We start from the raw sequence: 26,511 nt of genomic DNA, 5'->3' as shown, positions 1-26,511 counted from the left end.
CTGGACTGCCAGATCGTTGGCCCGCTACCATCCTGCGATAGTCTAGAAATGTCAGTTCATTATTCAAGTCATAAATACATATCTTGGCCATCATGTCGTGTCTAGGTGCCAGCACCCTATATACAAAATATCAAACTCGTTTAGCACAACGCCAACCTAACCATCTCACGCTGCCTGCCGTAAACACATCGAATGCAATCAACAATCTTATCAACAACACCGCCCTCGCCGCTGTACAACCTCCACCGCCTCATCCCCGTCATCCCCAACACTGCTCGGCGGAAACATAAGCCAACTTCGTCGCTTATCGCCCATCCCCAGCCGGAAACTGCCTCCCCCATCAACACCTCCAACCCCAGCCCCCGCAGACGACGGACCCCCGTCCAGCGGCGAAAACGGAGCACCCCCAGGCGACAAAACACCACCCGCATCCATATCGCGCCGATTCCGCTGCTCCACCAACTTCCGCGCAATCACCCGGAACACCTCCTCGACGCCCTCGCCGTCCTTGGCACTGATCTCATGACAACAGTCCCACCCAATATCCTGTCCCCAGAACCCGCTACTCCGTTTACTATCGACCCCCATCCCCATCCCCATCCCCATCGTCGCGCTCGACGAACGCGCATACCCGGGCGTCAGAACAGGCGTCGCAGTTGGCGGGGGCGTCGACGCCCGACTCGGATACAGCTGCTCGGCGATATACGCGATCGTCCGCTCGAACGGCACGCGGCGGCGGCCGGGATCATCCGCGACGATATCGCTCTTTGTGCCGACGACGTGGATGACGAGGGGCTCATCGTCGGACGCCAGGTTGCGCTTCAGCTCGTGCAACCACCCCGTCATCTCGGTGAAGCTGGACTCGTCGGTGATGTCGTAGCACAGCAGGCACGCGTTCGCGCCCCGGTAGTACAGCCGCGAGATGCTTCGGAAGCGCTCCTGGCCCGCCGTGTCCCAGATCTGCAGTCGCACCAGTGTGTCCGAGGTGCTGTCGAGCACGCGCTTTGTGACGAAGGAGGCACCGACGGTGGAGGTTGTGGCGGATGCGTTGAATGCGTTTTTGACGTAGCGCTGTACGAGTGATGTTTTGCCGACGCCTGGAAGGGGTTTGTTAGTTTGATCCAGAAACATCGGGGCTTGAGGCTGAGGTACCTTGAGCGCCGAGGACAACGATCTTGGCCTCGAGGGAGGAGCTCATGGTGGGTGGGGTTAGGCGGGGCGGGGGAGCTGGATTTGCATGATCCAGCGGTAACAAGAGGAAAAACGGTCGAAAAGTAAACGATAGTAAGAAGCGAGAAGGCTAATAGTAATCAAAGAGCGTAAGGGGGAAAGAAGGAAGCAAATTAGAGAGCGGAGGAGGCGGGGGAGGGGGCTGAAGAGAGCAAGTGACGAAACGAGAGGCTGAAACCTGAAAGAGCGCGATCAGCCGATCGCAGCGCAGGCAATCAGGTGTTCGTCCGCTTGGTCCCCTTGCAGCCAGCATCCTGATTCTTCCCTGCGCCAGCCACGATCCCAACACAGTGCATCGCCGATCGTGCATGCAATCGATGCAGCAAACCTTCTCTGGACAATTCAGAACCAATGGATCGGTAGACCCGATGAGTTGGCTCCGAATCATGACTGTGGCTGTGGCCGCGGGTCATGTCAGCAGCTAGAACCAAAACGCGGCTGCTTTGCCGGCCATTTTCAACTGAGGGGCAGGCAAGACTAGGCAAGTTATTCTTGATAGGGTAGCATATTCGCTTACTTGAGATGCTGATGATATATTTAGATTGAATTTCTATCGTCTAGAACACGGTATATAATCTATGAACAAAAACCGATCGCACCGATCCACGGGAATGGGACTCTGGGGTATACGGAACAAAAAGCAAAAAGTCATTTCCCCACGGCGTATCAAACCCTTGCGACTATACAAATCATAAACCATGAAGCGGAAGAACATCGACGTTCATGGGCACCCACAAAGTACATCATATGGATCCAGATTTGGTTAGCACCTTATGTCTAGGTACCCGAGATAAAATGCGAGATTAAACACGAGGTCCTACATCCTCACTGGTACTACCAGTAGGCGAAACATGACCCTTCTCAACCTCGGCCTCGGTCTCGGGAGTATAGTTGTACTTGGCGGCCTCGGCCTCGATCTCGTCATCGGACAGCTTGGGCAGCTCGTGCGAGGCACGGACATAGCTGATGTTCTCATGGTATCCCTTGGCGAAGATAAGATCGATCTCTTCAAGACTGCGGTTTGCGGTCTCGGGGTAGAAGAACCAGATCACGGGGATGAAGGCGGCGTTCCAGGCAGCAAAGAACAAATACGTACCCCACCCGATGGCGTCGACCATGACAGGCGTGAACATCACGACGGCGAAGTTGAACAGCCAGTTGTTGCAAGTAGACACAGCGTTTGCCTTGGCTCGCGTGCGCACGGGAGACAGCTCGGCCGGGTACAACCAGGGGAGGGGCAGCCAAGTGGCACCGAAGGCCGCCATGTACAGGAACAGACCGAAGACGGCGCCCTTGGATGTTTCCTCATCGCCGGGGATCAAGCAAGCGAAGGTGATGACCATGGCGACGGTTTGGACGAAAGAGCCACCAAGGAACAACTTGCGGCGTCCAATGCGCTCGATGAAGAACCAAGAGAAGGTCGCGAAGATGGCGTACACGATCATGTTGATACCGCCAATCAGCAGGGCCATGTCGTTGTCCTGGTGCAAGTTGGATTTAAGCAGGACAGGAAGGTAGTAGATGACGGCATTGCAACCGCCGAGTTGTTGGAAAACCTGGGACGAAGAGCCAACGAGCATGCGGCGCAGGTGCTGACTAGGTCCGCCCGTCAGGAGATCGCGGAAGCTAGTCTTTTGGCCAAGAGCGCCAGAGGCCCGAAGTGAATCGAGAGTGAGCTGTTTCTGGATCTGGGTCTCGCGGTCGTGGACTTCGCAGCCGGCCAGGGCGGCGAGGACGTATTCGCCTTCTTCGATGCGGTCCTTGGAAATGAGGTAGCGAGGCGAGTCGGGAAGGAACCACATGCCGACGACGATGATGAGGCCGAACAGGATCTGGAAGGCGATGGGGAAACGCCAGACCAGGTCGTCGGGGCCGTAGTGCGCACCAAAGTCGATCCAGTAGGCAATCGCAGTGCCAATGGCAATGATACCACCCTCAATGCAGATGAGAAGACCACGGTTGCTGGTCTTGGAACACTCGGCCTGGTAGGTAGGAATGGTGGATCTGTGCACGTTAGGTCAGTCTTCATAAGATCAGGGAATCTGAACTTACGTGTTCATGCCGTTGCCAATACCGGTAATAACACGACCGAAGAAGAACTGGAGCAGGGGGATATGGCCCACGAAGGACGTGACCTGAATGATCACGCCGACGATCATAACAATAGCGCCAGTGAAGATCATCCACCGTCGTCCCATGCGATCACCAAACACCAACGCGAAGATAGCGCCCGCCAGACAACCCAGTTCATAAACGGCCGTCACAAGAGCTTGCATCGTCGAGTCGCCTTTTGTGGCTGTGAATACGTTGTTAAAAGCCTCGTCACTGATGATACCGGACATGACGCCCTCTTCAACACAGTCAGCTTCTTCAATCATCAAGTAATAGGGCCAACTTACGGTCGTATCCGAACAAAAGGAACCCCATAGTGGCAACAGTCGAGATAGTCAACGACAGTTTCCTGCCGGACAACCCCGCAAAATTCGGCGCCATGGTGGAAGTAAGGATGCAAGCCGCGCCAGATCAAATAGTAATAACCGTCTTCCCAAATGCAACTGGTTTATCCTGGTAAGGATACAAAGGAGTGAATAGACAGGTAAGGAGGAGAAAACACCAGGAACTCCAGACGCGGAGAACCCAGGGGTGGGCGAGACGGGGTATTTCTACATCTCCATACGAGCGAGCCCTAACACGGGGGAGGCAAGCCTCCGCCAGGCCACCCTCACCCTCGAGGCAAGGATCCAGCGCATTGCAGTTCCACGGCGCAGACCATATGCCAATAAGATGCACACGGTGCAGAGTGGGTGTGGCGACGAGACCACTTCCGTCCAACGATGTTAGCCATCGACGCCAGAGGGGTCCTAACTTCTCAAGCGTATCCAGCTCCCCACGGCGGTGCGTGCAGCGATTGCCCATACCGAATTTTCAGCGCGGGTGGGGCACGACGTCGATTCGGCTTCGCAAAGCATCGAAGCTGTGGGCTAAGCATTGTGCTAGGCTCCACCATGACATCAAGCTCCGCGACAAGAATTTTCGACCGCGATTCCTGGAGAGTAACTGGCCCGAGTTCTGCGCTCTGCATTCATCATCGCCGTGTCATTCCTTTCCTATCTTATAACCCCTTGCGCGGCATGCGGCTTGTCGTCCACGTTGGCGGTTAAAACACATCGCTAGCAGCTAGATCTGACTACCAAGTAGGAACAACTGACTCGGTCTGTCTACTTAGCTACTCAGACTCCATGCGTGCGCTCGTATAGCCTGCCCAGTCCACCTGGCCTTGGCACCTTCGGCATCCATCGGCCCAGCTAGCGAGTCGCAGCGTTCGGGAGTTATTCGGGAAGCCGTTCCCGACGCCTCTTCCGCCGCCCGGTCGTCTTCAGCATCCACGGACGTCATTGCTTGGAACTAGCTTCCAATAGCACAGTGCGTATTATTTCTCGCCTCTATTCAGCCATGGCATGTGGCATATATTTGCCTGCCCCTTTTGACAGTAATCGTCGTCATTCTCTCTGCCATGGAAATACCGTTATTCGGATAGTCTCTGTTGTCCTTCCCGGTCGGACTCGGCTCACGATGAATAATATGACACGAGGAAACGGCCCACCGGGCACACATGCATCTAATCTCCAATTTCTCCAGTTTACTCGGTCCCCGAGGGGAACCGGGTTGGTGGAGGCGGTGGGATGAGAGGGGATGAGATGAGATGAGATGTCTCAATCAATCTCTCACCGTATCTCCAGCAGACCAGAACACACGGGGTAGCATGCGGTCCTTGTGGTGTCGCCAACAACAGATAACATTAATATCTTCGAATGTCGAAAAAGCGACTTCGGGCACTTCTAGATAAGCGATACTCCGTTTCGAATGAAGCCGGATACTTCAGAAGGGTTTCTCAAGTGCGACGTCGAGGAGTCTGCCGTGCCCGTCCGTCATCTGTAACAGATCGGCGGTGCGTCAAGCGGGCTGCAGCTGTCTTGCTTTTGGCTCTTGACTCTTGACTCTTGACTTTTGGCTCTGGTCCGGCTCACCAGTTTTATCATTGGCCTTTCTTGATTTCCATCAAGACGACGTCGTCGTCTACTCTCACACTACTACTGTGCAGAAACAGTCGAGCCACCAGCGGCCAGCCACATACAGTGATATATATCTATGCCCAACACCACATGGACATTAGCATCAACCACTAAAACCCACTCTCGGCGCACTTAGGGTCCACTGGATACAAAACAACGTAGAGAAATCGTACTACGTCTTGTGCATAGTTATACGTACGCAAGCCAAGGCCCTAACAATCTTAACAGAAACAAGCCCGCGCCGAGAACCATCCCTCCCAAACTGAAAATTGTGATAAATAATAATACAACTTAGCAAGTGGGCTGTAAATTGCGGCGTGGGCCCAAAGCCGGAGTTGGAGCTGGACCCTGTGGAGTCGCGGTGGGGGGCTGCGGGACTTTTCTACGCGCCCGGTGATTTAGTGCCTGCTAGATGCGATCGACGTCATTTATCTGGAGATTTTTTTTTAGGGTTGTGGTTCGTTTTGACTACCAAGTCTGTCTGAGTTTGGAGTTCGATGTTGAGCTGTGTGGTTATGGTGGTGGTAACGGTGATTTGAACCTGGTGGTGGTGGTGGTGGTGGCAAGTGAGATCGCGTGGGCCGGCCTTGGGGGTGGACTGGGGGTGGACTGGGCGCTGGAGACTGGGGATTGCATTGGGGTAGGACGGAGTCCGGAGAATATCCTGACGGACTGTATCTGTATACACACTCAAACAGTGACGTAGAGCAGACCGACTGACATGACGATGTTCTGCAGACGTTACTGCGTATAGCGTCCCGTCAGTACTCCCTGACTGTGTCAGTGCGTACACGTATATACAGCTGCGGCGAAGATGCAGAGGTGCTACAAAACTACCACTTGCGGTTTATTTCCAAGCCGGCCTGAATCGCGGTACATGCATGCTGCATTTACCATCCATCCACCCCGGTTTTCGCCCCCCCAGACTTTGGCCCATACAACCCCTAGCACGCCATATGCCAGCACCCGGGCGGAGTCGACCCAACCGGAGACATCGAGGAGATCGCGCAGGAGGCCGAATAGAGATGCGAGGCGCGAGTTCGGCGCGCGAGGTCGACGAGAAGTGCAGATGCGTTCCCATGCCTTCTGGGCGTCGTCCCAGTAGACAGGCTCCCGACCGTACGCAGCGTGGACGTGTCCGAAAACATGCAGCGCGGGCCGAACGCGCCAGGACTCTGACAAGAGGAATGGGCAGCCGGTGGAATAGACTGGGGATAAATCGAGATGGGATTGCGGAGGAGTGTGGGTAACTAGGATATCGGTGTTTGCGGGGATGGTCCCCGACCAAGCGTCATGATGGGCGGGGTATGCGAAGGCGTGTTCTGGGCCAAACGGCACAATGGCGGGTATTTGGGGCGCACCGTAAATCGTAAGCGAACGAGGCCGGGAGGCTAATAGGGCGGCAGAGGGTGAAGGATTTTGATGGTTAAGAGGGAAAGTTATAGTGACAGAGGAGTGCTGAAGGTAGTGGATGTCGCCCCAATCGATGCAGTGCGGGGAATCGAAGTCGTCCACAGAGCGGAGAGAAGCTGTGGATGAAGAGATAGCTGCAAACGACTGATCGCGATCCTCGGGATGTCTCGACCGGATATCGAAGTAGCTGTCGTGATTGCCGCAAATGACAACCTTGTGTGGATGGGGGAGCTTGCGCAGCCAGTCGACAGCGGCTTGGATCTCCCGAGCGCTACCATCATTGCACAGGTCCCCAGCGTGAATCAGGAGGTCACCATCAGGGACGTCGGCCCATTGCAAGCTGTGGGTATCGGAGATGCAAACCACTCGAATCGGACGGGCGTCTGGAGGAGGCAATCGGGGAGGGCCGCGGAGCCGCAGCAACAGGTGGTGGAGAGGGTAGAGGAAGGCGGCGAGCGGAGACGCGAGGAGGTAATCAGGAAGAGGGCGACGATGGAAAGGAGATGACATGGCGGTTAGACAGCCGTAGCTAGACCTTCCAGGTGGGCTGGGGAGAGCGCTGTTTGGGCTTTGAGGAGTCTGGCGAAGGAAGGATACGGGGTGGCAGATCAAAGCGGTGAGTAAAAGCAAACTAGTGTGAAGCGATGATAAGATAAGGCAGATAAGATAAGACTGCTCAGCCCTACCTTCCTTTTTTGCGTCTTTCCTTCTCCTTTCTTTTCCGTCAATCCTTCTCCGTCCCGTCGCTAGGTGACTAGCGGGTCACTCTATTAACCTATTCGCGCTTTGTGTTTTCTTTGATGTTGAGCCAGTGTCTCTACATGACGGAGCACTGAGAGATGGAGTCGTGGCAGATGGAATTCGCCCTAGAGAGATTGTAAGAGCAAAACAGAGCGGACGTGGCTATAGGCCCGACACTCATCACAATTTACATCGTGGGGGAGTCTCGTATAAGCAATAACTTGAGTGAGAACGCACTTTGGTGGGCAGAAGGGGCACGGGTATGCGACAACAACCGATATTCCACCTTCATCTTCCACATTGGGTGAGCCGTAATCAATGTTCCGGGTCTGTGTTTCTCGCTTTCTGACAGGGCCTCAACCTGACTCAATGTCCACAAGCACAGCAATGGTCATTGGGACGTTCCAGGTGCCGATCCTGCCGTAGGATAGGCATGTCTGAGATATCAGTCCGGTTCGAAATCCGTATGGACAAACCCATCGCTTTGCACGTTCTGCATCGACGCATTGAGGGTGGTGCTGCCTGAGACAGGGGCAGCCAGAGTGCCTTCAGACATGCTGCTGCTCTTCCACCGATTAACTTCTGTCTCCCTCCGTCTCTCGTTGTTTTCGATTTCCTTCGCTCATCAGCTTTCTCCTGGTCTTTTCCCAAAGCTCTTCCTATTTCTCAAGAAACGCTTCATTACACCTGAATATTGACTATCAATCTACGATACTCGTCTGTTCTCAGTCTGTAGCCGTTTACGTTTCTTCTGATGTCATCCTCCAATCCATTTAGCTCCACGGAGCTTGTATTGCTGCCCCCGGCCTCGATAGAAGCAACCGACACTACTGTATGCCTCCGAATACCTCAAGCTCACCTCGCGCGAACTTCTGCTAACAAGTCAAAAGGTTTTCCGCAACGCCATGCTGCAGGAGATCTTCGGGTCTCTCTATGTAGCCGACGACCTCCCTGGTCTCACGCACTACTTTTCTTCGATCGAAAACCGCATACGCATGAACCATGCCGAAACCGAGAGCCGCCTGTGGTTGACCTCGCCGCCCAGTTCCGGTGCCGCTTGGGACTGGTGCTCGTACATTGCTGGGGCAATTAAAACAAGCGCTGGTGGACAGGTTGAGAGGCTGAGGATGATGGATTTTGTGCGACTTGTGCCCCATCATTTCTTTTTGACAACGGGAGTCCAGATCACTGAAATGGACGTTCAACATGCTAGGGCAGTTTTTGCAGCTTTGTGTGTTATTACCGCTGTCTACAAGCCTACAGTATCGCAGCGGGACATACAAAAACAAGGGGAGGAAAGTACATCGTGCAGCGCGATGGAGTACAAGCGGCTATTTCTGCACATCGAGTTCCAGGAGCTCCTGTATGAGGGAGCTGCATTCATTCGACCAGACACAAATGTGGACGGACTCTTTGGCGACATTCGGCCACCGTTGGGTTTATACCGCACAGCGCTGCCTGCCGAATCAGATCAGCTCAGCATTCCTCTAGTAGATTACGGCTGTTTGTATGGTCTTGGAGGGGTCAAACTGAGGTTTGTCCACACTATTTCAGAACATTTGGCGTTCGAAAACCACACCAAAACACTCTCAATCTTCGCGTTTCCTTCCTTTGCATGGCTCACCTGCACAAGGATGTGCAGGTCAAGCTGAGCAAGTGGTATGTCGCCTCCCTAAGTCTTTTCACCCCAACACAACGTCCCCGTCATACTGACCTTTCGCAACTAGGGTGACCAAAGGTTTGAGGCTTCCCTCATTCGGTTATAACCGCGACAACAACATCTTCGAAGAGGTCTTGTTGTCGATCCGATTGACATTCGGGCAATCTCGTCGCGCGCGGAGACTTTTGCGGAAGAAACTGGAAGAGGAAGGCAACTACGATCCCTTTCTAGTTGAGTGCGCGGCCCCTTTTGAAGGACAACGATATGGACGTCGCCAGTAGCGTCGGCTTGTCGACGATTCTTTAGGAGGAAAGACGCGATAGCGAAGGCCCCCGCCTTTTTTAGAGCATCTCTGTTCGACAAATATGCTCTAGACGAACACAGTTGGCGGCAAAACACCCAAACCTGCTCGATGATGAGCAACTTTCCTGTCTTCTATCCTCGACCTGGTTGTCTATATCAAGGCTCAGCCGGGACGCGGGCTTTTTGGGCTTATCGCAGACCCTAGGAATCCGCAGAAACACTTGAAGTTTCTGATTACGACGGGCATCGGAGTTACAACCGGGGCTCTTACAGCGGCCGCTTTAATTGTTGCAATCATGAACGTGACCAAAAGTTGAAGTGCTAGTGTTCGCCCATGCTATGTATGGTCAGTGTCGGAGGTTTGGGTCTCGGTGGTTCTTCGAGCGAGCATGAAAGAGAAGAGACTGGAGTTTCTGGGTGCGGTAAATCTGACTGCGTGTAATCTTCTTTTCTATGTTGTTTGTGTGTATAGTGATGAAGGGGCGATGTTTCTTTTCAGTATCTGCGGTAGAGCTTGGTGAGCCTGAATCCAGAACAGCACCGTCTGTAGGTGAAGACGGGACAAGAGTTGAAAGCAGAAACCACAGACAAGAACAGAGTAACCAAGCCACAAGGTAGATCCTCTCGCACGAAGCTGTTTCCCAACCCGTCAGTCAGTCTTCTCGATATTGGAAACTATCCCAAGGTTTTCAGGTCAAGTAAATGAAAACAGCCACATTTCGTCATCTCAGAGGATAGAGACCCCTTCAAATGAAAAAGTTGACGCTCTCTGCCCACCACGGCTTCTGGTTCTTGTTGAGGTCATGTATGGCTGGACAGCGTTTGAAGGTCGCGGTAGCTGAGATAACAAGTCTCTGGCCTTCCCCTTACCCGCTGGAGTCTGTTTTCCTCCTCCTCCTCCTCCTCCTCCTCCTCCTTCCTCATCCACTGTCCAGTGTTCACTTCGCTCACCTTTCCGTCCAGTTCTGTTGTCTTTTCAAACTTGATCTTATCTCTAGCACATCTCCTTATATATCCACCTCTGTCTTCTATTCCCTTTCGGTCCCACCTCCAACCGCGTCGCGTTCGCGTTCGTGCTCTGTACGACCCAAGTTACCTACACCACAATGTCCTTACCGATTAACTCCTCGCAAAGCCGACAAAGGGGTAAGTAAGCCTCTGTCTATATCGGCCTCCTAGAGAAGTACTCCAGCTAACAAAGCTCAAAAACATTCGCAGTGAGATGCTCCATCAATTCTTCGGCTTCCCTTCCCGCTCCTCAAACTCCCCGATGTCCAGCTATACAGTTCCCATGTCAAAACGAATCCTTCCAGCAATCCTGACGCAAGCGATCACCAGGTACGAATACAATCTGGACATGGTTGTCGGCCGTAACAAAGGCGCTGGAAACGGCGCGGGGGGAGCGATAACCACCGATTGTCTCTGGCATTAATCGATATATGGAGCCGCCTCCGTCCTACAACACGTCTTCCAAACAACGTCCTGAAATTTGCTCAGCGACACTGCGTATGATCACTGGCATGTTTCGGCCTTAATGCCGGTACCAGCGTCGGGCGATCAGAATACATACCTGACTGCGGAGTACAAGACGCGTTAATCGATCCTTGCCGCGCATCCAGCCCACACTATCGACACATCACTATTCACGGAATACAACTTGACTCGGGTCCGGTGGAGACTACAGGGCCCTACCTGTTCTGGCCACGAGTTCCCTGCATTAGGGGTCCACTTACACTTCCTGGAGGAATGCCTCAAGACGGGCTCGACAATGCTGGAGCAGATGCTAGATGGGCCTACCCATCTACCATTCCCTTCCCAACGCTCTGGCAGCAACGGCTATTCATGGCCGTGGTCCTGTTTGACATCTCAGAGTCTCCATCTTGCAGCAACATTGATTCAACATTGATTATTCTCACGGCCCATAAGGTAAAGGATCCGACCTTACTTAGGCGCCCAACTGGCTTGTCTCCTATATTTGCGTTCGCATTGTGTTGCGTTGCGTTGCTTTTCTATGCTACAAATCATTGTACGTACCCTAGAATCTGACAAGTTTTTCCCCGTCCCCGTCCGCAAGTATCTTGCAGGTGCTAAATAACAATGGACAGCTTGATGCCTACGTCGACGTCGACGTCGGCAATGGCAAGACAAGGACAAAGACACAAATCCATTTACATTTTGGCAGCGCAACACGCCGTTGATCCTGATTCCGAATCTAATTCTCGCCGGATCCCATCCCCATCAATGGCCACGCGATTATCACTATTATCGGCACGTCCACGTCCACATCACATTCACTTCTTCCATTCGTCCGTGATACCTAACTCACTGGTGCCATGCAGATCCCATGCAGATGCCATGCCATCCTAATACCTCCTAATAATAGTCTCGCCACCCTCGGCCCTTGGGAGCCGCGTAAACACACACTCTCTATGACCACGGTCCTCGAGGACGAGCGGCCAGCACTCGCTGTCCCCGCCAAAGTAGATTCAGTTGCCATTGTACTTCTCCAGCTTCATCTCCGGGAACACCTTGGCCGCCCAGTCGAACCACGCGTCGAACGATTTCTGGTCCGCGGCGGTGATCTGCCAGCTGCGGTCTCTGCCTGGGTGGGGAGAGTCGTGCTGTACCGTGAACATTAGTAGTAAACGTCAGCACCACGTGGAGAAGAGGGAGACCGGGTACTCAGATGCGTGGGATTCATGGCATGGAATGCAATGGCATACCTTTAGGCCTATTGCGTAGACCTTGACGATTGGGGAGGTCATTTTGGTTGCGGGTTGGTTTTGATTGAGGTTTGGGCTTGGGATGGGAAGGTGTAGAAGGGGTCGAGTGATGGGATGGAGCGTAGAGTGAATTGGGATGGTATGAGAAAGTGGAAGAGGAGGAGAGAGGAAGAGGAGGGGGGTGGAACTCGAGGTATCTGTATCGCGGGAAGGGGGACAAAGAATCCCGGTGCTGGTGCTGATGCTGGTGCTGGTGCTGGCTGCTCGTGTTGTGTTGAATGGACGGTGTCTCTTCTGCTGGGTCATCCTCACGCTGCTACGACTGGAAGATTCATATAATATTAGATCAAAGAAACCATGGATGATGAGTTTTCCTTGACTTTTCCCTTTTTCTTTTTCTTTTCTTGATTGGACACCTGGTGGATTTTCTTTGATAGATCTGTAGGAGCCCATGACATTACTGAATCATTTGAGCCTGGCCACTGCGCTTTCATTAACTTCCAGTCAGATTACTCTCCCACAATACCCTTCTAGTAGCGAGTCCTGTTGTAGGTTGTCTCCAGCCGGAAATGAGGGATGGACGTCCTTGGGGAAGACAAAGAACTTCCACGCCCCGGGCCGTTTGCTCATATTGTCGGCATCACATGAGGCCAATCTAGATAAACTATTCTCTACGATCAGTATTGATGAGTCATTGATGATGCTGCCCAGTTGAGGGATGGGATGGTCAGACAAAGAATGTCCAGCATTGGCCCGGCAGTTGAGATACGACACCTACTAGCCCAACCACTGAACCAGTTGAGCCAACTCAGCATAGATTTATAGAATAGATCAGCTCTTGCCTGATATAACTAGGTCGTTTAGATATACACAATGCTTTGATTAGAAATATATAAAAATGGCTAGAGCGAAATAATATGCATAAAGATAACAACCTCACAGCAACCTCCTCTCAAAAGGACGATGACACCTTTGTAAGCAACGACCTACCACCCGCCAACCACTGCGCTACTGCTGCTTCTTCGTGTCCGGCTCCGCCTGGCTTTCGATGATGGAAGCCCCCACCCGCGCACTCTCGCGCCACCCCTTCTGCCGCATCCAGAACCGCTCCTCGGCAACGGTATCATGCTTCGACCAAGTGCGCGCGTCGTCCTCGAGCGACTTGCGCGTGATGTCGGAAAGCTCCATGGACTCGTCCTTAGCCGTGACGTCTTCCTCTTCGTCGCTGCTGCGCGCGCCCAGCGTCGACTCCAGGTACCGCTTGCGAAGCATGTACTGCTCCGTCTTCTCGCGGCGGACGTTGTGCGGCTCGAACTTGGCGATCGTGGCTTGTACGACGTAGCGGACGATGAGGTAGAGGTGCTCAGCAAAGAAGATGGTTAGAAGGAGCGCCCATCCCTTGATGGCTGAGGGCTCGCCGTTCGGGCCGTGGGTGCTTGTGTTAAACATGTATACCAGCGCTGCACTGGTAATGCTTCCAACCCAAGAGAGGAATCCCAGGGTGTCCAACCAGGGTCCGATGGTATCCACGCGGATGGGGGTGGGTCGCTTGCACTCGACAATGATCTTAAAGAAGTCGGACCGGAGCTCGACCCAGTTATTAATAAGGAAGGAGACCGGGACTAACGGCCAGACTGGAGAGAAAAGGGCCAAGTAGCCGAACTGGATGCACATCTCGCGCAGGTCGTCGGTAACGTTGTAGTCATCGAGGTCGGCCTCTTTGCGGACGCGGGTGAGGAAGTGGACTTCGTCTTCGTGGTCATCGTACAAGTGCTGAGGCTCTTTCTCCGTCTCGCTCTCGAGGCCAGAGTTGACTCGTCCGTACTTCTTCTTCTTGTACTCCTTGTATTCGCGAGCAAAGCGTTGCTTCAGGAACGGCACAATGGTCTCCATCGCAAAGCCAACCACCTGGGCCGTAACAGTGAAGTAGATGACTTGCTTACGCAGCCTGTCAGGATTAATAGTGAAGTTCTCGTGCGCGGTTGTCGCTTTTTCTTTTGACACGAACGGTCGGACGGTCAAATGGAAGACATCGAGATGGGGGACGATCAGGCTCGCGAACGGGATATATACAAAGGCCGTCAAGAGGATTGGCAGGTACGATGTAATGAAGTTGATCACGAAGATCTTCTGCGTCAGCGCTGTATCGTACGCGGTCTGGGTTTCGTAGTTTTCGTAGTCGTTGAGCTTCGTCGCTACCTGAACAAGTACTCCACTCATGGTCGGAATGAGGGCGGAGAGGAGGATAGTCGGGATGAAAACCTAGAAAATCAGCATACCGCAGAGAGCTTTTGGCCGGTGTTCTCACCAAGTAAGACTTGAGCGGCCCAGTATAGACCTCAGATATGAAGATCTCAATTGCAAAACAAGTTGCAATGATGGCGCCTAGAGCGATCAAGGCCACCAAAGCAAAAGGGACTTGAAGGAGCTGCCGTTGCAATCGGGTCGTCGCCGGGAAGACTCCCCGTGTCTCGCCAGTAACCTGGTCATATACCTCGGTTTCTGGCTTGAACTCCCGCCTCTTGGAGCGTAAAACCGAGACGCCCTTGGTTTGCCATCGGCAACTTAAGTCCTCTTCCTGCCGCTTCCAGTACTCAATGAAGATGACGCCCCACAGACAGTTAACCACAGTGTAGATGATAGAGAAAGACCCAAGCAGCAGCCAGCAAGAGAACCCGAACGCCGCAGGGAAGAGCAGGAATTTAAAGTAGGATTGCAGGAACGCAAAGTAAAAGCCGACCTGCAAGGGATTAGCTCAGCCCAGCCGACGGGCTAGGACACGTACGCTCTCCCCGAATTTACCCCGGATCTGATCCAGATCTTCTTCCGACAAGAACGTCTTCTTGCTCCAGTCCGCCAAGTACTCCTTGTTCTTTTCCTCGTCGTGAAGCGGAAAAACCGCAAGCACATTCTTCCAGTGGCCATGTTTAGGCGTGATACCGGCACCGCCCGCGTTATGCTCAAGCGTGATCATATGGTAGATGATGCGCAGCCGCTCGGATTCCGTCTGCGGTTCGGCGGAGGATTCGTCCTCGGGCTCGGAGTTGCGGACGCCATGCAGCCAATCGCGGATACTGCGCGGCAGTTAGAACAACATTAAACTAAACAATAGTATCAGTACATACCGTGACTGGTAAATAGCACGCTGCAGGCTCTTCTTCCTCGAGACCCGGACAAACACAAGTAGATTCGAGTCCTCGCCCGGCCTCACCTCCGCCTGCAATCCCACCTCCCACAGTTTCCGGAGTAGGAGCTCTAGCTCCTCGGAAGCCCTCGTTGGATCTGATCCGGTCAGCATGTACCCATTGTCTCTGCGACAACATTGTCCTCACCGACACCGGCATAGCTATACTGGATGACGTAGTCTGCGTAGAAGTTGTTATGGGAGCCGCTCTGGGCGGACGAAGCCATCCTCAATGATTGTTCCGGAGCCTAATTTTAAGCTTAGATAGACGCAGATCTGGAATGGAGAGAGTTTGAAAGATGTTCAATAATGCACGCCTTGAGGGCCGGCCATACGGTAAAAATAAAGGAGATGGAGGGAAATGTCGTCATAAGCCGAGCTGGACACGAAGCTTTAGGTACGAGTTTGGGCGGCTTGGTGGGCTTGGCGCTCGAGACTTGATCTACGCTCTGCGGGCACTGCCACGGCCACCAGATCTACATCTGACACTGCATGATCTCACTGATCAGAAGTTTGGAGCATCATACCTATCAGGTGGCGCATGTCGTGGCATCATCGTGCTTCAAGGTCGACAGCTTAGATTGCATTGAGGGTTCGGGTTTAAAGCTCTACTCCGCACAGAGGAGGTTTGTTAGTCTCAAGCATGGTCTCAATCTTTTGTGAATAACAGCTGGTATCGCGTGATATCCGCAAAGGCAGCTTCATTTTAGAATATACTATAGACCGGCTCTTGTTGCGTCCTTCAAAGCTTGCAATAAATAAAAGATTAACATTAATGTCCAGAAAAGGAAGCCCCAGAGGTTACCGCAACAGAAAGAAACAAGAGTCAAGTCATAGAAGCCCATGTATTGGTAGGTGATTGAGTGGGGACTTATTGTTGCTGCAAATAGTATGTTCTCCAGGGAAATTTTTCCTCTGTGCCTGGCCCTAGATTGACTAGATTTGTAAACAAGACAAGCCGGACTCATGGTACAGCAAAGACAACTAAGCCGCCACAGCTTGTATAAGTGCCTTGGTACTGCGCAGCTTAGTCGAAGGCCGCGCTGGCAAATATACCCTAATGTCAGCTTCAAGTGGCAGCTGCTGCTATTGGAAGGCCGCGATTGTGACGCGGTCCTTTAGAACACGTGCCAGGATAAGGTGTGGAATACCACGGGGTATGAATGTGCAAGAGCGGCCATGGCGTTATTTTCTACTGGGGGACTACACTAATTATTTGCTACAGTCCCAGGAATATATAGAGGCCAGAGACCCGACCATAGAGAGGGAAAAAATTTGATGATCAAAAAATGGTCCCGGAGGGGATCGAACCCTCGACCTTGGCGTTTACTAGCTTATAAGGCCAATATTAGCACCACGCGCTAACCAGCTGAGCCACGGAACCAGTTGTTGTGCATTGCGCGGCAATGATTGAATTATAACGCAAGTTGATCAAAGAGCGCATGAGGTAGCGGTCAAAGCCCCTCTGAAGATTGCCCTCAATTCCGGCTTAGAATGCCTTAGATCTCGTTGATTTCGGTCTTCCTGCTCCTTCTCCGTTTGCTAGAGGCCAACTCATGCTGCCCAAGCCATCCAATCGCTATATCCGCTGGACAACATGGAGTTCCAAAGTCCCCTCCATTGCCTTTCGTCTAGACTTGTGCTAACAATGTCGGCTACGGCTGTCTCCGTCAGTTGGCAGGAAGATTGGAGCCATACTAGACGTGCCAAAAGTGAAACCTGTGATTGTCTACCATAGGCAACTATGTAGCAATACATGCAAGAACAGCGTTTCGCACTCTATTACTGGACTCACGTATGGGCCCAGGAAAGCCTCTATTCTTCTTCTATCTCTAAATTGCTCTCGTCTACGCCACTTCAATCCTCGCCCCCAAGGCTCCATTCAATTTCTTCTGGCCCACACTCTAACAGGAGATCGGGAGTTAGCAAAGGAAAGAGACCGGCGATTTTGCTCGATCACATGCGAACAAAAATAGCTCCGGGGTAAACACAAAGGGACAAAGGACGGCACCCGCCGGTACCAGAGGACCAGGAGCGGAGTAGTGCTGTAAGTGGCAACGCATCAAGGATGGACATCCGGTAGGCGTTCGAACTCGATCTTTCCTCGAAACTGGTGGAGCGTTGGATGTCCGTAGCACGAGTCCTCAACCGCGAACTGCGCATGGTCGTAGATAAATTAGTCCCACGATCGCACGTTGCTCTTGATTAGCTTGACTTTGTTGGTCAGCCTGCGGACTTCTCAGTACCAGGCTTTGAGCACGCTCTTGCTGCATGCGGTCGCCAGGAATCAGAACTTCCCACGCTCCTTGAGACCCTGCATTTTGACCTTGTTAGTGCCGAACCGCAATGGATGGGCTTGGCTCGGCATCCGAGCGGCGAGAGAGCTTACGTTCAAGTGAACAAAGCGCGCTTGGTGAATGGCCATGTTGGCTCGCGGAGTATATGGTTGTTGAGTTGCTTGGGTAGGTTATTGGTCGAATAGCGAGGTTTTGAAGGCTCAGGTTGGGTGGGGAGTCTGTAAGCAAGCGTGGAGAAACAGAGGGAAGATGTTGACGAGGGGAGAATAGGATCTTTAACGAGAGACTTGAGGAACTGGGCTTTGTATCTGGGAAAGATTGGTTTCATTCATTGTGGCAGAGTAGATAAAGTCAAGGTACAGAGTGAATGGAGTCAAAGGCAGGCAGTAAAAGCGGTAACTCAGACTTAGTAGAAACCCAGGTTTGCCTAGCCACTGCTCCTTGTTTGCATTAGTGGAAGAGGAAATCACATGGAGCATCCCAGCTTCAGCGGGCTTGCCTTGTTTTTTCCCATGATATATTCCACCTAGATACAGATCCGCAAAGGTCATAGATGTGAGCCACAATTTTCAAGCTAAACAAACAAACAACTCAAGCACAGCAAATCCAAATCCATCAGTCCATTTTTCATAAAGTCGGGTTGGCCTCGGAGGTAAGACGGGTGAAAAAGATCCCGTCCTTAATGTCCTTCAGGGACGGGCTGTCCAAGAACACGCTCGCTCTCATGCTCTGCCTTGAACACATACCAGCGGCTGCTGATTTGCCTCAGGAGTTGTGCACCGCGGGTGTCTATGGCTTTTCTATCCAGGTATTTAGAATCCCTAGACGGGCTGCAGTGACCAGATAGCGATGGCCGGGATGGATAGAGCCATCTTACCAGGAGACAGCGGGTTAGGTTTTGTGCAGGAGAGTAAGGAGCGGTGGAGCATACTTCCTTGAGAACAAACAGATAGACACTGTAGGCCGGGGAATTTCTGTAGTCTTGCACGGAGAGTGACATGGGGAAAGACCTTTGATCTGTGGGTTAGACTAGGTGGAGGAGGAGTGGTGGGTGGGGATGATCTCCAGAGGGATTCCACCGAGATACTTATGTCCATCCCCGCTCTCTCCGTTGCATTGGAGAACAAAGAAAGAGAGTTCTCAACGTCATGCCCAAGGAGACAAGGAAGCGAGGGATAAGCGAAAGATCCAAATCCAGACCAGCGTCTCGTTCTCGTTTCTCAAGGCCACAGGCGCGCTAGTCCCAAAGAGTCATACTAGCCCAAAAGGGGAAAGGCTGCTTCGCTTGTCTGGAACTCTAGGGATTCTTTTCTGATGGTCATCTCTGCCATCTCCATCTTGCCAACGCCAACCCCGTCTTCGTACGCTCTACCCTGCCCAATCGGGCCCATCGAGCTGCCGGTATCCCATACGTTGGTGTCAGGACTTGTCCCGTCTCTGGCGAACAATTTTGCCGGGCTCGCGAAACCGCGTTGGCAATACCTATGCTTGCCGGAGAAGCAGTGTGACAAGCTTCGGTCAGCGCTCGATCTCATCGGCAGCAAGGAGGGTAAACGCGTTGGATCAGACCGAAGCCACTGCAAAGGTTCTGTGCTGCTCAGAACGCGCATCCCGATTTCCAGCTTTCCCGAGTCCCGGCACCCCAGTTGGGTTTGAAATTTGGCATTTTCCAAATGCTGTCAAAGCAATGGAAACGAGGACAACATACCTAGCTGCCGTCACAGGCTCTTGACGTGACTGTGGATGTATTCCGCGCTACCTACACATGCGGAACTTCTGCTGGCCGGCTTGTCTGTCATTACAACGCCTCGCCTTAGCGACGATGCCCGAATATGGCCGAGAATGGTAGCTACATCTACCAGGGCATGCGCTCTGTCCGATCTGAGGATTCAGCGACTTTGGCCCTGTTCGAGGACCTGCACATATCCTGTGCTGTTGCTGTCAATCGGTCGATCATCCAGCTCATCCTCTGGGACATGAACATCCTGGTCGCTGGGTCTTTGGGTTTCCAAACAGCACCGTTTGTAGCTGCAACCTATTCTTATCTCCTCCATGGTTGCAAGGGCGCAACCCAAACACTGAAATATCCCAATGTTTCCAGCTAGAGCCTTCATCCATAGATTGTTTTCTACGGCACTCTTTACATTTTGCTGTCTCTTACTATTCCTTCCGCAGCGTCAATCTTGGGTCGACAACTTCCAATCTACTCTTCGCCCTAAAACGCTCAGGTGTACTCACACCATGGATCGCATTCAAAGATTCAGGACCCAGATTACCAGCTGGTTCAACCGACCGCAGGCTCATCTTGTTGTCTTCGAGCGCGCGTTAAACCTTGTAAGTCCAAAGACACGAAGGGACGAAAGCGATAATGAGCTCCCAGTCGCTAACCCTCGCAGGAAACCGATGATCGATCCAAAGCGATTTTAGACATCTTCGGCGTTTCCGCCGAGGACGCGCGCACATACCCCGGACTCTTCGTATATTGTCAGCATCTGGAAGCAGAATATGATCGGCTCTCCGCAGACCCAACATCGCAAACGATGAGAAGTCTGATTCATGCGCCTGCCACCTGTTGGTCATGGTATAGCACAATAATCAACGCCTGGGGAACACTCGGACCAAATGAAAGGGAGAACCCCACTCTTGAGCAGCTGATTGCTCCGTACATCTCCAACCATACTACGACTGAGCAAAAAGCCTCCATTATGCAGGCTTTCGTGAACACTTTCTGTTTGGTCTCGGCGTCCCTAGCGCCCTCTATACCTGTTGCACCTCCCGAGCCCGCCCTCACAAGGTCAGAACCGCAAGTGTTTACGTTAAAGGCCAAATACGCGGGCCGGTATTGTTCTGCTGTCAGGTCAGACTCAGAGCACATGCAGCAATTGTTCTCACACTTCGGGAAGTCCCGTTCTGTTCCTCAAGACAACTCGGGAGTTAATAACAGGAGTGAGTTTTTGTCGATAGCAAAGGTTAACTTTGCTTGCCTTTCTACCATAGGGCGCGTGAGATTAGAGTGGGTAGACACCATGTCGGCCCATCTTCTTTTCGATCACCGAACGCGCACTCTATCTGTGTACTCCTATCCTTCCGTGTGTGTTGCATGCATACTTGGCAGCGGAAGCCTTGTCCCCGAGATGAAGAAGTAAGCTTCCTCCACTGTTTCTCTTTTGCTTGCTAAATGGAGGTTCTAATCGCGCGCGCTCTCTTTTTACGGATACAGGATAGCCAAATGGGTCATCGATCAATCCCAGCAGGAAACTACGTCCGATGTTCCCACAGACATACAGGAACTGGGCCTCCTTGACTTCTTTCGAGAGTTTTTACTCTCGTACAGGATACTCTTTGGGACGTCAAAGGCAAGGAAACTGTTGAGCAAGGAGTTGGCTAAATTGAGCCAGGTACGGGATGTGGATCCCTTCCTGTTGCAGTGTGTCCAATCTGTGCCTGCACTCCGCGACTCCGTTCGAGACGAACATAGCCGGCTGCTTCCGAGAAGTGAAAACCATGCAACAGGCGACCAACAGTCTCCGCGCTCTTTGCGCTCATGGTTAGGAATTCTCCAAATATTTCGCGTCTCCCCTCCAATTCCCAACGAGCATGAGATGGATGATCTCGCCCCTACAGATGATGCGGCGACTCAACAAGAGACCTCTTCCACGGATCCTGAGGCTCTTGCAGTTGTTCACATAGGCGACGATCTCTCATTCGCCGCTTGTTTCAGAGGGCTGAACTGCATTCAACACTTGACACTCGCCTTCTTCCTGCTTCCGTCCAAGACGAGGATGGCCAGCTTCTAGACCTAGAGGCGTTTTCAGTCGGAGGCGACCTGCCTATAATAGGGCCGCGGTTCCGCGTCGTACAAGATTATAATGAGCAACAGACACCGAACACGGTACGAGGTGTCTTTATGGATGATCGATCCAAAGAGAAGTGGCTCACGTTTTGGACGGTGGTTCTTTTGGGAGTATCAACTCTAATTGTGACAGTATCGTCACTACCGCTCTCGATTGCTCAGGTGGTTTTGGCCGCGAAGGACTCTTAGGATTAGGCACTTTGTGACAGGGTTGTTGTTTCTGTTTCTTGTACTGTCTCCTCTGTTTGTCCATATTTTGTGTCTACTTTTAGGTTTGCTGGCTTGACTGATTTGACTGTCTTTTCCGTACATCTTCCATTCTCTCTGCCCTTTTATCCTTAATTCTATTACTAGTCTTGCTCTTCATGTTTCGCAGAGTCAGCCTCAGAAACCAGCGACTTTCCAACATTCCAATCCGTTACACCTAGCCTGGTCTAAATCTTGAAACCTTCATACCTTCGCCTTCTCCCTCCCAACCTCAGCCTGGACCTTCTCCCACGATTTCCATGCCCTCCTTGCCGCGGTCTCAATCCCATACTTCTCATCGCGCATCCGCCGGTCAAAGATCTCCATCGACACCCACCCCCCAAACCCACTCTCCACAACCCACGCCCTCACCACATCCACAACAGGCGTATACCCCCCAAACTCCGCCTCCAGCGGAAACGGCCTCGCATGCTTCGACCATGTAAACTCCGGTGCCTCACCCTCAACAAACCACGGATGATCCCGGGAGAACGGCGGATCAAATCTCTCCGCATCAGACAGCTGCACATAGAACAGCTTATCAAGCGGCATTGTCTCCCCAAATCGCCGCAGCGAAGCAGCCAATCTCTCCCGCCCATCGGGGTAAATACCGGACGCGGCAACCGGGCTCGCCCATAACCTCGTCACCTCATGGAACGTATCCAAACACAGGCCGAAATTCGCCCGATCCACAAGCCTCACAAGCCGCAGCGCCTCCTCCCACGTCGAGCACCACGTCCCCCAAGATAACGGCTCGTACGCAATCAAAACAACAGGCGACGACGCACCCGCCAGGTCCGCGAGCTGCCTCATCTCCGACACAAGAACCCCCTCATCCCCAATACTTTCCGTCCGACTCCCATACTGCGACGGGACCTGGAGGAACGAGGCGCCCAGCACGCGCGCGAGATCGAGCCAGTGCGTCGCGAGCGCGAGGCGCTCTGCCAGCGGAATCTTGGTCCCCTCGTAGTTCTCAAAGGGCGCGAGCGAGATCAGCACGACGCCGAGGTCGTCCGCGAGCTGCCGGATCTGCGTTGCGGCTGTGAGGATCGGGATGGCGTGGTCTGAGCTGTAGCGGGCGAGGTCGGCGTAGACGATTTCGAGACCCTGGAAGCCTTGCTGTGCGGCGGCACGGATTTTGTCGTCTAGCTTGTGCGTCGGGTTCTGGCCTAGGCAGGAGGTGCCGATTGCGATGGCGTTGGGGAGGGCCATTGGTTTGTTGTCTTTTGTGTCTATTCTATTCTATCGTAGGTAGGTATCTATCTACAGTAGGTATCAAAAGCCCAGGCGCACCTGACGTTCTTGTAGCGAGAGCGGCCGGAAATCGGTTTCCAGCCGTCTCGGACTTACAGGCGATGACGCCAGCTGCAACCCAGATCCCCCGCATCAAAATGAGACAGTGGAACCTTTCGGTGCCAAAGCCGAAAAGAATCTGGAAGACCGGTACTCTATTCTATGCTAATAATACTGTATAGAAACGGGAATATATGCGAACATCCGGTATTAACTACCATCAACCTCAATCTCACGCCCCATCCGCCAACCGATCCAGCGCCTCCCCGTCAACCATCATCTTCAACCACTCATCCATCGCCTTGGCCCCAACCTGCTTATAAAACTGAATACTGGGCTCATTCCACGTAAGCACACTCCACTCCAGCCTGCGCCCCTTAACCTCAATCACCTTGGCCGCCAGCCACCGCAGCAACTTAAACCCGTAGCCGTTTCCGCGCGCGGACGGCTGTACATACAGATCCTCGAGATAGATGCCCGGCGCGGCGCGCCAGGTGGAGTAGTTGTAGAAGAAAAGGGCCATGCCGACGGGGGCGGGCGCGGGGTTCTGCGGCGATGCGGGCGGCGTGATGAGCGCCGTGTACACGGAGCCCCGCTTTGGCTCGTCGTCGGGGAAGGAGAGCGTGGCCAACAGGGACTTCTCGGTGGCTTCGACTTCGTGCAGAGCTTTTTCGTAGTCGGCGAGTTCGCGGATGAATTGGAGGATTAGAGGGACGTCTGCGGGCTGTTAGTGACGCTGATGCGCCGGATCTGGTGGCTGGGTGGCGCGGTTGAGCTTGGACGGGTGGATGGTCTTACCCTCGGGTGTTGCGAGTCGGATTGTGGGCTTGTCTGACATTGTGGGCTTGGTGTTGATTGTGAGGGGAGATGGAGGTGTAACTTGTGAAGCTTGGAATGCGGAGAGAATTTATCTGGAGATCCGACAGACGGTCTCCGCCCTATGACATCGGCTCTTTGCTCCACTATCCATCTGACTGGGCCACTCCATATACTCCGTAGTCCGTACAGCAAAGACAGGAAGGCAAGGAACTCAAAAGCCTGGTATCTCATTTCTATCCTGAAAGTATGCTGAAATCCTCCATATCAATAGAACAAGAACGAACTATGTACCCTAGTGTGTCTATACTGTAAGCAGCCGCAGGCCAGTCTCGCCTACTTCGAGGTGATGGCCGCCATCCACTTTTGCTCGTCCGTTCTAGTTCCAGTCAGACATGGAGTAAAGGCAGGATGATAAGAGCAACTCACCGGTCAAAATGCAGAAGCATCCCTAAAACGGGGATTAGTTGCTTCTGGTAGTTCTTGTCTCTTTGCTCCAAGAACTGGAGGAGCACGTTTTTTAGGTAGATGTAGTCAATACCGCCAGTAGGCGTCTCGCTTCTTTGTGTGGACGGGCTGCGCGTCTTGGGAACAGGAGACGTCACACCTTTCCGGGATCCAGAGTCAATGGATGAGCGTGAAGATTGCGGGTTCGTTCCAAAGCGGCTATCATCGGCAAGCATGCTTGACTTGCGCATCTTCTCCAACCGCGTGTTCGTCTGCTCCACGGACCGACGCAGCTCAGCCTTTTCTTTCTCCAGATCCCGGACCTGTTTCTCGCTTTCATCCAAGGCCTCGCGCAGCCGGGCCATGGCCTGCTGGACATCGTGGAGTTCCTGCGTGGCCGTCTCTGCCTGTGCTTCAAGGTGGTCACGTCTTCGCTTCCAGTCCTTCTGCGAGTGCTCCAGCTCTTCCTTGTCCTCCTCTGCGCTTCGCAAGGCCTTCTCCATCTCACGAAGCTTGGTTTTGAGGTCTTCGAGTTCGCGGGCCCGACGCCGACCCTGAGCACTTGCTTCGTCCTCAGCACGGTCACGCTCTTCAATGGCCGCCTCCATTCTCTCCTTGAAATCGCGAGTCTTGGCCTCAGCCCGGCCCTCGATATCATTGAGGAGGCGTCGCATGGTTTCACCTTCACGGGTCCGTTCGCTGAGGAGGCGGTGGGCGTCTGCTAGTTCCTCTTCTAGGCTCTCGCATCGCTCCCGAGCCTCCTTCATCTGCATGCCGATCTCGGATGCCTGATCGCGCATGCTGTTCATCAAACTCTGCGCACTAGAATGTTGAGCTGTTTTTAGCTGGATTTCCTCCCGCAATCCCTCCAGATCCTTGTTTAGTTGCGCTGTCTGCTGCTCGTATTCACGTAATCGTGACCATGCTGCCTTCAACTCCTCCTGCGCGGTGGTGAGTTCCGACATGACCTTTTGCTTACCCTCGACGGCCTCCTGCTTTCTGCTCTCCGAATAACGCAGGTCGGACTGAGCAACTGTCAGGTTTTCTTCCGCTTTCAGTCGACTATCCAACTCTTGCTTAATCTTTTGGTTGAGAGTCTTTACTTCCGTCTCGCGATCCGAAACCGAAGACTTCAGGGTCTTCAACTCTGCTTGTAAATCGTCATGCTTGCCCTCCAATGTTCTCAGCTCTGCTGTCTTGGCCTTTAGCTCATCTTTCGTCGACTTGAGCTCTGCGCTCTCGCCTCTCAGTTTCTTAAGCTCTGGTTGGATTTTCTGGATGGACTCGCGTAGTTCGGTGATATCCTTGAACCTTGTAGTCGCCAGCTGCTGCGCAGCAGAGAGTTCCGTTTCAATTGCCGTATACTTCACCTTAAGGCTTTCGTATTCATCCTTCAGGTCGCTATGAGCTTTCGCGGAATTCGCAGATTTCACGTTATTTGCTCGAAGATCTGTAATTTCTGCTTCCAGCTCGGAGATTGTTCCTTCCAAAGCTGTCTTCTCTGCCATAAGCTCCTTGATCTTGTCCTTGGCCTTGACGTGGTCCTGGCCAATATTCAGAAGATCGTCACGCAAGGACTCAATCTCCTCCTTCAGATCTTCTTCGCCCTTCAATTTGGCGTCAAGACGATCGATTGCCTCTTCCTTGTTTATCAACAGTTGCTCTAGATCCGCAACCTTCTTCTCAAGCTCAACCAGGACCGAGCTCGAATCGACTGGTGGAACTGTTTGTTCAACGGGTTCTTGAGCGGCGGTTTCTGCCGGCTTGCTGTTGTCCTCGCCTCCTTTACCTCCCTTCTTCTTCTTGTTCTTCTTTTTCTTTCCTGCACCCGCCCCTCCTGTGGCAGCGGCAGGCTGCGAGGTGGTTTCGGGCTTCTCCTTTGCTGGTTCCGAGACCTGCGACGGGGCTAGTGTCTGTCGAAGCTCTTCGAAGTTGGCTTCCTGGCCGTTTGTGACTTTGTCCTTGGATTCCTGCCATTTCACGTTGCCCTGCAGGTTTCCGTCAAGGAAGTCAACGACCTTCTTCAGCTTCTCATAATCCCGTGTTTTCTGGTCCATGCTTGTCTTCAGACCGGACAGTGTTTCCTGTGATTCTTTGAGCTGGCTTCGAAGACTGTCCACTAGGCCCTGTAGAACCTCAAGCCGTTTCTCATTTGCTTTCTTTTCCTGCTCAACCTCGCCCATCTTCAACGTCAGCCCTTCCTGCTGATCAGCGTCTTCAGTTTTGCTGACC

General features: G+C 52.9%; 9 protein-coding genes and 1 non-coding gene across 10 annotated transcripts; 1 reads left to right on the top strand and 9 right to left on the bottom strand.

Annotated features, from left to right (window-relative positions):
- Window positions 1-40: 40 nt before the first annotated feature.
- Window positions 41-1,364, bottom strand: BDW74DRAFT_161218 (Rab family GTPase). Its single transcript, XM_073725754.1, has 2 exons — window positions 1,153-1,364; window positions 41-1,097 (listed from the first exon to the last, which is right to left on the bottom strand). The coding sequence occupies exons 1-2, from the start codon at window positions 1,196-1,198 to the stop codon at window positions 211-213; spliced, it is 933 nt and encodes a 310-aa protein (XP_073579576.1). The 5' UTR covers window positions 1,199-1,364; the 3' UTR covers window positions 41-210.
- Window positions 1,365-1,760: 396 nt separating this feature from the next.
- BDW74DRAFT_91129 (putative MFS monosaccharide transporter) lies at window positions 1,761-3,863 on the bottom strand. Its single transcript, XM_073734053.1, has 3 exons — window positions 3,630-3,863; window positions 3,283-3,580; window positions 1,761-3,234 (listed from the first exon to the last, which is right to left on the bottom strand). Exons 1-3 carry the CDS (start codon window positions 3,721-3,723, stop codon window positions 2,034-2,036), a joined length of 1,593 nt encoding a protein of 530 aa, XP_073579575.1. The 5' UTR covers window positions 3,724-3,863; the 3' UTR covers window positions 1,761-2,033.
- On the bottom strand, window positions 3,707-4,415 carry BDW74DRAFT_91108 (uncharacterized protein). The gene has a single exon (XM_073734052.1). It carries the CDS (start codon window positions 4,144-4,146, stop codon window positions 3,754-3,756), a length of 393 nt encoding a protein of 130 aa, XP_073579574.1. The 5' UTR covers window positions 4,147-4,415; the 3' UTR covers window positions 3,707-3,753.
- Window positions 4,416-6,128: 1,713 nt separating this feature from the next.
- On the bottom strand, window positions 6,129-7,226 carry BDW74DRAFT_170607 (metallophosphatase domain-containing protein; the record flags this gene model as incomplete). Its single annotated transcript, XM_073727193.1, has 1 exon — window positions 6,129-7,226. One exon carries the CDS (start codon window positions 7,224-7,226, stop codon window positions 6,129-6,131), a length of 1,098 nt encoding a protein of 365 aa, XP_073579573.1.
- A 947-nt stretch (window positions 7,227-8,173) lies between these two features.
- Window positions 8,174-8,651, bottom strand: BDW74DRAFT_161215 (uncharacterized protein). The gene is made up of 2 exons (XM_073725753.1): window positions 8,348-8,651; window positions 8,174-8,289 (listed from the first exon to the last, which is right to left on the bottom strand). Exons 1-2 carry the CDS (start codon window positions 8,615-8,617, stop codon window positions 8,215-8,217), a joined length of 345 nt encoding a protein of 114 aa, XP_073579572.1. The 5' UTR covers window positions 8,618-8,651; the 3' UTR covers window positions 8,174-8,214.
- Window positions 8,652-13,002: 4,351 nt separating this feature from the next.
- On the bottom strand, window positions 13,003-15,656 carry BDW74DRAFT_161213 (anoctamin family protein). Its single transcript, XM_073725752.1, has 5 exons — window positions 15,476-15,656; window positions 15,269-15,425; window positions 14,929-15,217; window positions 14,452-14,883; window positions 13,003-14,405 (listed from the first exon to the last, which is right to left on the bottom strand). The coding sequence occupies exons 1-5, from the start codon at window positions 15,552-15,554 to the stop codon at window positions 13,152-13,154; spliced, it is 2,211 nt and encodes a 736-aa protein (XP_073579571.1). The 5' UTR covers window positions 15,555-15,656; the 3' UTR covers window positions 13,003-13,151.
- A 961-nt stretch (window positions 15,657-16,617) lies between these two features.
- On the bottom strand, window positions 16,618-16,711 carry BDW74DRAFT_t189. The gene has a single exon. It is a non-coding gene; the product is annotated as a tRNA-Ile (tRNA).
- A 2,825-nt stretch (window positions 16,712-19,536) lies between these two features.
- BDW74DRAFT_91076 (uncharacterized protein) lies at window positions 19,537-20,998 on the top strand. Its single transcript, XM_073734051.1, has 2 exons — window positions 19,537-19,958; window positions 20,021-20,998. The coding sequence occupies exons 1-2, from the start codon at window positions 19,716-19,718 to the stop codon at window positions 20,768-20,770; spliced, it is 993 nt and encodes a 330-aa protein (XP_073579570.1). The 5' UTR covers window positions 19,537-19,715; the 3' UTR covers window positions 20,771-20,998.
- An 823-nt stretch (window positions 20,999-21,821) lies between these two features.
- On the bottom strand, window positions 21,822-22,935 carry BDW74DRAFT_188058 (sugar phosphate isomerase/epimerase family protein; the record flags this gene model as incomplete). The annotated part of the gene is made up of 1 exon (XM_073731632.1): window positions 21,822-22,935. One exon carries the CDS (start codon window positions 22,933-22,935, stop codon window positions 21,928-21,930), a length of 1,008 nt encoding a protein of 335 aa, XP_073579569.1. The 3' UTR covers window positions 21,822-21,927.
- Window positions 22,936-22,966: 31 nt separating this feature from the next.
- Window positions 22,967-23,897, bottom strand: BDW74DRAFT_161206 (GNAT family N-acetyltransferase). The gene is made up of 2 exons (XM_073725751.1): window positions 23,815-23,897; window positions 22,967-23,733 (listed from the first exon to the last, which is right to left on the bottom strand). The coding sequence occupies exons 1-2, from the start codon at window positions 23,852-23,854 to the stop codon at window positions 23,249-23,251; spliced, it is 525 nt and encodes a 174-aa protein (XP_073579568.1). The 5' UTR covers window positions 23,855-23,897; the 3' UTR covers window positions 22,967-23,248.
- Between the last annotated feature and the right edge of the window lie 2,614 nt (window positions 23,898-26,511).

Source organism: Aspergillus multicolor, assembly GCF_047715735.1.
Source record: "Aspergillus multicolor strain CBS 133.54 unplaced genomic scaffold BDW74scaffold_35, whole genome shotgun sequence".
Lineage (NCBI taxonomy): Eukaryota > Fungi > Ascomycota > Eurotiomycetes > Eurotiales > Aspergillaceae > Aspergillus > Aspergillus multicolor.
The sequence above is the reverse complement of the archived record's forward strand: the minus strand, read 5'-3'. Positions and strand labels throughout refer to the sequence as shown.